Source organism: Triticum urartu, chromosome 6 (assembly GCF_003073215.2).
Source record: "Triticum urartu cultivar G1812 chromosome 6, Tu2.1, whole genome shotgun sequence".
Classification (NCBI taxonomy): domain Eukaryota; kingdom Viridiplantae; phylum Streptophyta; class Magnoliopsida; order Poales; family Poaceae; genus Triticum; species Triticum urartu.
This window is the reverse complement of record NC_053027.1, coordinates 265,767,890-265,776,385: the sequence shown is the minus strand read 5'-3', so window position 1 is coordinate 265,776,385 and position 8,496 is coordinate 265,767,890. Positions and strand designations below refer to the sequence as shown.

Genomic DNA, 8,496 nt, shown 5'->3' with positions numbered 1-8,496 from the left:
CTCCTCGGAGGCATAGTCCAGCATGTTGGTTAAATCATCGACAGTAGCGACTAGGTGGGTGGTGGGTGGGATGTAAATTTCCCTATCACCGGCTTTAAATCCGATCTGGTCATAGACTCAAGACTGACCGTCCGAAATCCCAAGATTTTGGATTCCGTCCAGCATCTCGTTTAAAAGCGAGAGGTCTTCCGGGCCCATCTCGTGATAGTAGGCGGGGCCAACTTCTAGTATGCTCAACAAAGCATGTGACATGACTTCGGGGTGTGGATCAGCCAGGGAGAGGGCATGGTCTGATGCTGAAGAGATCAGATCCAAACTTGAGGTTGGTTCTGAGGTGAGACCTGATTCGAAGTTCGGATCTGAGGTTGGGTCCTAGGTTAAGGCCACAACGTCTGTGGAGTATTCCAGCCAATCTAGCACCCGACCAAAGAGGACAAGATCACCATGGGAGTTGGCAGTATATTCCAAACTCCCAAATCTGATGATCTAATCTGGGGCGAAGCTTTTGATCCGACCGAGGTGTTCGGCTGGATCAGCGTGAAGATGTCGCCGCAACCGATGTCGCTGATGATCTGAAGATGAGTCATTGATCATTTTTTACCAGACAGTGGGACCTATATGGGTCACCAATGTCGGTGCTAAAACCGACGGATCTCTGGTAGGGGGTCCTGAGCTGTAGGTCTAGGAACAATGGTAACAGGGGACGAAGGGAGACAATGTTTACCCAGGTTCGGACCCTCTCGGAGCGGTAAAACCCTATGTCCTGCTTTGATTGTATTGATGTGATGTAGTACATAGTCAGTGAAGACAGTACCCCTTAGTCCAGGTGACCGTCAGTGAGGTGGAAGGCTTCATGTTGAGAGAATTACCTATAGTGGGGATGAACTATTTAAGAATAAAATATTAACTATTCATTTTTTGCATGAAAAACTTTCTATCTAATTATCAATTGTCAAGGTAGTACAAAGAACACAGGTAAAAAATACATCCAGGTCCATAGACTCCTAGCGACGACTACAAGCACAAGAGCGAGCCGAAGGCACACCGCCATCATCGCCCCTCCCTTGAGCGGGGCAAATCTTGTTGTAGTAGACAATAAGGATGTCGTCATGCTAAGGCCAGATAGGACCAGCACACCAGATCAGCAACCCCCGCCGATGAAGAGAAGTATAGATCAGAACGATCCAACCTGTAGACACACGAACGAAGACCAAATCCATGTTGATCCACCGAAGACAAACGTCAACTGAATCTTGCGAGATCCGACGGAGACATACATTCACATACCCTCCGACGATGATAGAAGCACCGCTGGTACTGGCCTAGGTGGGAAGAACCTCATTCCATCTTCAGAGAGCCACCGCCGCCTTGCCTCTCGGAGCAGGACACAAACCCTAATGAAACTAAAAAAACATGCAAAAACGAAGCCCTGCTGTCAACAAGGGTCGGGATCCACCGCACCTCCATGGTCCTAAAGCCACATGAGACAAAAGCAGACCGGTGGTGGCGCCGACGGAGGCACGAGAAACCCCAGCGACATGCCCTTGCATACGAGGCTATGAGAAGGGGCACATAGCTAGTTACCTACTCCATGATGTAAATTAGTTTAACCATTTTAAGCAGACCAGATATGTATTGCACTTAAGGGACTCCTTGTTTTCCGGTGTCATTATTTAGTTTTCCGGTGGTTATTTAGAATGAAATTATCCAGTTTCCGCTCATCTTCATGCTACCAAATGGCAACATGGATTAGGGAAATCTTTTCTCGTGTTGGGAAATGATTCCACCTAGCCCCAAAAATACCCTTGATGAGAGTTTGCTCCCTTGGATTTGCTGTCCGGTGCAACCAAATGAGGCCAAGGGGTTTGTTTGGTGCACAGGAAAATGCATGTGGATTATTGGTCTGTGTGTCTGCTCATATCAGGGAAGAGGAAAAATGCACCCCTCCCTTCGATATCCTCGGGAGTATGTATGAGAGTGTGCGTAAAAGAAATTTTTTTTGCCAGCCGTTGGTATCCGAGCACGCGATTTCTTCCTATCCACAATATTATCCCTCACCTCTTCGTCCGGAAACCCTCCAGTCCAGTATCCGTCGTTCCCCCTCGCCATCGTCCCGCGCCCCGTCCATGGCCACCGCCACGCTCCCTCTCCGCCTCCTCCCCTCGAGAACCCCACTCCTCTACACCGCCGCCTTCCTCCCTGCGAGCACCTCTCTCTCCGTCACCGCGTCCGCGCCCCGCAACTGGCGCATCTTCGCCGCCGCCGAGGAGGCGCCCGCTCCGGTGGAAGCCGAGGCGGAGGAGGTGGTAGAGGATGCCGCGGTTCCGGAGCCTGTTGAGGTGCAGCTGGCTGCTGCTGGCGCGGGGAAGGACGCCGACATCTTCGCCGTTGTCATGGTGGGTTAGCTCGCACGTTCACTCACTAGCATCCAAAGTTGCAGTTTGGTCAAAATAAACTGGAAATTACTAAGGCCTTCTTTGGGCTTCATTAGCTGCTGTTTCGTAAATAGTCTCCGTGACTTAAATACCACTTGAGCTTTATATATGTCTTGTGGTGAATTAAAGATTCCAGGTTTCGTTGGGACTGCAGTGCTGCACCAGAGATGGTTAGGCTGTATCATGATTCATGAATACTACTCCCTCTTTTCGGGATTATAAGACCCACGAGTTTTTTCTAGATTGTCAAATTCACCAAAGAAATGCGAGTTATATGCCACAAAAAGATATAACATTGAATTCGTATTTGTGAGAAGTTTCTAATGGTATGCTTGTAGTGGCATATATATGATACTCCCTCCGTCCGGAGATACTTGTCGGAGGAATGGATGTATCTAGACGTATTTTAGTTTTAGATACATCCATTTTTATCCATTTCTCTGACAAGTATTTCTAGACTAAGGGAGTATAATATAAGTTGTATTTCACAGGTCAAAAAGATCTGAAAATACGTGCAAGCATTTTAAACCGGAAACAATGGAGTAAGAGAAATGTGCACACTTCTCACTAGGATGTGCATGCCGCAGTGTTAGAAAGAAAATTGGAACTATTTAACATTAGTATTACAATGAATTATCTGGGTGCACTTTAAAAAAATGCTGAACCTGCAAAGATGCGTCCTTGGAGAGTTTATGTTTTTTCTACTTCTTATAGGTATTGTGATTAATGAGGAAACTATTTTGACTATAATTTTCTGTTGTGCAGATTGGGTCCAGACAATACATTGTGATGCCAGGTCGGTACATATACACACAGAGGCTGAAAGACGCCAATGTCAATGATCAGGTTTAGTGCTTGTCCTTCTATACATAATTTTTTTTTAGGACTCCCAAGTTGATGTCTGACTGTTTGTAAGACTTCGGGTAATGCTTTTGCCATGTTGCATGGTTTCCTCCAGCATGTTTGGATGAGAAAAAAAAATCCTTTGGAGAATTACCTTACTGCGTTGTTGTTCTTATAAAAGGTCTCTCATTTTGGTACTTGTTCTTTGGTTTGCTCATTGGTCTTGATGTGGCTATGCACACATGGTTACGGAAGTAACTCATACATTACGTGTTTGTTCATTTAGTTTACTTAGTCCATGAAAATATGGAGTTAGCATGCAACCCCACACATTCATATGGATCCTTGGCATGCTTTTGTATCTTTGAGATAACTCCCATATAATGTTTGATGCACAGATCATTTTGAACAAGGTACTACTGGTGTCAACTAGAGACAAAGCTTATATTGGCATGCCAGTGGTGACCAATGCTGCTGTTCATGCAATTGTTGAAGAACAGGTATGCCTTATGCATGATGTGAGATTAATAATGAATATACAAAATTAGCTTACACTGGTTTCTCCCCATTATTTGTTCAATAGGGACTGGACGATAAAGTGATTGTTTTCAAGTTCAAGAAGAAGAAGAAGTACCAGAGGAAAGCTGGTCACAGACAGGTAAGTATGTCTAGTTTGTGTCCCATTGAAGGTGGAAATATACTAGCATAGTCATAAGAACTGACTTAGTTTTGACATTCCCAACTCCAAAACAATATGAGTTCTTATAATTTTCTGTTCTTCGACAGCCAAATACGAGGTTAAGAATTACCGGCATAAGTGGATATGAGGAATTCCCTGCTGATCCAATACTTCAAGTTCCAGCTTAAGTGTAATTGTAAGTTGTTTAGTTACAAATGCTTGGTATTACATTAGAGTGCAAGAGCATTTTCCCCACTGTTCCCCAAGTGAGGCTCTTCCCCAAGTTAATGTACTCGAAATGCTGCCATTCGTTGAGTGGTTGGTTCCATCCTTTTGTTTATTCCACCAGCTCTTGTCTTCCTTTGAAATCCAATTGTATTATCTTGATTGTGCAGAAAGACAGGGGAAAGCATTTAATTACAATGTGGACATGTTAGCTTTGGATTGTGCAATTTCAGAGTTGTTGAGGCCCGCACTACGGCCCAGTTCTTTTGCCAGATTCTCCCAGAATCTAACCCCTGCCCAGATTCTCCCAGAATCTTTGAGCCCCATTTGTTTTACAATCCTATCTAGTTAGGGTCTAATTAGGTAGGATTGTAAAACAAAAGGGGGTCAAAGATTCTAGGAGAAGCTAGAGGGGCAGATTCTGGGAGAATCCTGCAAAAGAACTAGGCCTACATAACATTGCTACCTGCAAAAGAACTAGGCCTACATAACATTGCTAATATTACTATCTGTTTTCCTAAATCTAATCTGAATTTGTTTAGCTCTTTATTGTCATAGTATTATTTCTGGTTGTGGTTTTGCAGAAATCTTACCACTTTTAAGTCCATGAGAGAGACAAACAATGCCCGTGGCCTAGACACGTTTTTTGTAGTACCTGTCATTACATTCTTTTAGGCAGCTCTGACTTGAGTAGTCCTAGTCTTTAGACTTCTCTAGGCCAAGTTGAAACTTCTCTCAGGGTAAAGCTGCAGAAAACTGGATTTGGTCACAAGTAATCCGTCGCGGTGGCCACTTCACTGAAGAGAAAATTTGGTGACTGTCTAAATGCAGACACCTAATATAACACCCCAGATTTCATTTCCAACCTGATGGTGCTAGCACACTACCTAAAGCCACAAGTCCGAGAGTAATTAGAAACTTCGACACTGCTCCGACCTGCTGTAGTGGTACATGAGGACATTGTTATAGTGGTACACGAGCCATGCTTGCTCATGGTGAGTTGCACGACGACGGACCCTTCACCTGTAACTACTCTTACGGGACCCACAAACTTGTACTTCTCCTGGAGCCAATGCTCGCGATGATTCGCTCCACAGTCCCTGGCTTGTTGGTGTATACCATCTCCAACACAGTTGTGCCATGAGCAGTCATGTGGTGGGTCCTCGTTGTTTGTTTCCCGTCGTCCATGGCTGCAAAGAGGGGTGGGTGGGGGTTATGGGCGGAAGACAAGGAACGAGCCCGGAAGAAGAGATAAATGAAGAACGCGTCTAGCGGGCAAATAGCTGCCCGTTAGGGCATGTACAATGGTGCTATCTTAGGATTGCCACGTAGGATAAATGATGAGGTGGAGGAGAGAGAACTCGTAAGAAAAGGCTTGTCTTCTCTTATTTAAGATAAGACAAGAGATGATCTCTTAGCACAATTTGTCTCATCATGTTTTAAGGAATTGCTAGTTATTGAAGATAAGGCTAAGATATAACCTATTGTAGACATACTTTTTTGTCATCTCTAAATTACATGCAAGACTTAAGATAAGACTGTCTTATCAACCATTGTACATGCCCTTAGTGCTGCATGGCGGTCGGCTATTTTAAGAATTATTTTGTCCCTCTTCTTAATTAACTATCCTAATTAAAAAAGCTTTTCACATGGTCTTTAAATGTTTGCACAACATCCCTTCGGTGTATGCGTTTTATTCTTTGGTGTATTTAATTTGTGGTTTCAAAAACTAAAAAAAACATAACTTTCCATTCACATGTCGGAATTAAGATCCGTTTTCACTGCTGGAATTCTCGCGATGTGCTTTTCGGAACTAGATCCCGCACAGATATGTTTTGACAAACCTTTTTTTTGTGTAATTTTGTCTCTGTTTTGTGCAACTAACTAGATGTTGATGTGCAACTACCTGACATAGATGTGCAACTTTCCTCGTACACCATAGACGTGCCGTTTTCCTCTATGGTACCTCCATCTCAAAACTGCCTGCTTTCTGTGAGATGTGCAACTACGTTTGTTGCTCAGGCCATGCAATTTTCACTAGTGACACCACTCGGTACTACTCTCCAACAGTGAAATATGCAATTTCGTCTGCTGCCCCGGTACCCTAGCCAACTGCCTGGTAGTCAGTTGTGCAACTGTGTGACCATGCATATGCGATCGTGCTGACAAGAGTGTGCAACTTCGTGGCCATGCATCAGCACTTCCCACGACAATTCATGTCTGACTATGCGGACGAGATTGTGCAATTCATGTGCAACTGTGCCGACGAGAGTGTGCAACCCCGCGGCATGCGTGAGCACCTCTCACGTTAATTTATGTGCGACTACGTGCACGAGATTGTGCAACTCTATAGCCATGTATGTGCGACTATACTGACGAGAGTGTGCAACTCCGCGGCCGGGCGTGACCAGCTCCCATGACATTTCATGTGCGACTATGCGGACGAGATCGTGCAACTCTGTCGCCATGAATTGTCATGGGAGGTGTTCACGCATGGCCGCGGAGTTGCACACTCTTGGGGGTTATGGGCGGAAGACAAGGAATGAGCCAAGAAAAAGAGATAAATGAAGAACGCGTCTAGCGGGTAAATAGCTACCCGTTAGCGCTGCATGGCGGTCGGCTATTTTAAGAATTGTTTTGTCCCTCTTCCTAATTAAGAAAGCTTTTCACATGGTCTTTAAATGTTTGCACAACCATTCCTTCAGGGCATGCGTTTTATTCTTTGGTGCATTTAATTCATGGTTTCAAAAACTAAAAAAAGCATAATTTTCAATTCGCGTGTCGGAATTAAGATCCGTTTTCACCACTGGAATTCTCGCGATGTGCTTTTCGAAACTAGATCCCGCATGGATATGTTTTGACAAACCTTTTTTTGTGTAATTTTGTCCCTGTTTTATGCAGCTGACTAGTCGTCGATGTGCAACTACCTGATATAGATGTGCAACTTTTCTCGTACACTGTAGACGTGCCGTTTTCCTCTATGGTACCTCCATCCCAAACTGCCTGCTTTCTGTGAGATGTGCAACTACGTTTGTTGCTCAGGCCATGCAATTTTCACTAGTGACACCACCCGGTACTACTCTCCAACAGTGAAATATGCAATTTCGTTTGCTGCCTCGGTACCCTAGCCAACTGCCTGGTAGTCAGTTGTGCAACTGTGTGGCCATGCATATGCGACCCTGCTGACGAGAGTGTGCAACTCCGTGGCCATGCATCAGCACCTCCCATGACAATTCATGTCTGACTATGCGGACGAGATTGTGCAATTCATGTGCAACTGTGCCGACGAGAGTGTGCAACCCCACGGTCATGCGTGAGCACCAATCACATCAATTTATGTGCGACTACGTGCACGAGATTGTGCAACTCTGTAGCCATGCATGTGCGACTATACCAACGAGAGTGTGCAACTCCGCGGCCGGGCGTGACCAGCTCTCATGACATTTCATGTGTGACTATGCCGACGAGAGTGTGCAACTCCGCGGCCGGGCGTGACCAGCTCTCATGACATTTCATGTGTGACTATGCGGACGAGATCGTGTAACTCTGTGGCCATGCATGTGCGACCACGTCGAAGAGAGTGTGCAACTCTGCGGCCATGCGTGAACGCCTCCCAGGACAATTCATGTGCGACCATGCAGACGAGATGGTGCAACTCTGTGGCCATGCATGTGCAACCGTGCCGACGTGAGTGCGTAACTCCGCGGCCATGCGTGAAGACGTCCCACGACAATTCATGTACGACTATGCGGACGAGATTGTGCAACTCTGTGTCCATGCGTGTGCGACTATGCCGGCGAGAGTGTGCAACTCCGCGGCCGGGCGTGAGAAGGTCCCACGATAATTCATGTGCAACTATGCGAACCAGATTGTGCAACTCTGTTGTCATGCATATGCGACTGCGCCGATGAAAGTGTACAACTTCGCGGCGGGGCTTGAGAACCTTCCACGACAATTCATATGCGACTATACGGACTAGATTGTGCAACTCTATGGCCATGCATGTGCCAATTAGGACTACTATGTGTGCAACAACAACTACTGTAGATGCCAACAAAAAATAGTAAACAGTAGATCAACTTAATACAATTGTTTTTTGCCAAAAGCAGCCGGTAACAAACAACTATTGGAACCCGTCAACCATGTTTCCAAGGTGATTGAAAATAGCTCCGATGGGGCTGGGCATGGAGGCAGGGGAGCAGAGGAAGGGGGGCATCGCTTAATCTAGAAATGCCACCGGCAGGGGAAAGAAGCTGAGAGGAGAGGATAGGCACGATGTTGGGAGCAGGGAGATGGGGGATGACCAGCGCGGCA

At 45.7% G+C, this 8,496-nt stretch overlaps 1 protein-coding gene across 1 annotated transcript; it reads left to right on the top strand.

Annotated features, from left to right (window-relative positions):
• The first annotated feature begins 2,027 nt into the window (after positions 1 to 2,027).
• On the top strand, positions 2,028 to 4,409 carry LOC125513179 (50S ribosomal protein L21, chloroplastic-like). Its single transcript, XM_048678209.1, has 5 exons — positions 2,028 to 2,396; positions 3,201 to 3,281; positions 3,677 to 3,778; positions 3,862 to 3,936; positions 4,065 to 4,409. Exons 1-5 carry the CDS (start codon positions 2,127 to 2,129, stop codon positions 4,143 to 4,145), a joined length of 609 nt encoding a protein of 202 aa, XP_048534166.1. The 5' UTR covers positions 2,028 to 2,126; the 3' UTR covers positions 4,146 to 4,409.
• Positions 4,410 to 8,496: the final 4,087 nt, after the last annotated feature.

Coding starts and splice junctions, on each gene's coding strand:
- LOC125513179 (XM_048678209.1), top strand. CDS start 2,127: ATGGCCACCGCCACGCTCCCTCTCCGCCTCCTCCCCTCGAGAACCCCA. Junction 3,282..3,676: donor ACGCCAATGTCAATGATCAG/GTTTAGTGCTTG, acceptor TTTGATGCACAG/ATCATTTTGAACAAGGTACT. Junction 3,937..4,064: donor GGAAAGCTGGTCACAGACAG/GTAAGTATGTCT, acceptor GTTCTTCGACAG/CCAAATACGAGGTTAAGAAT.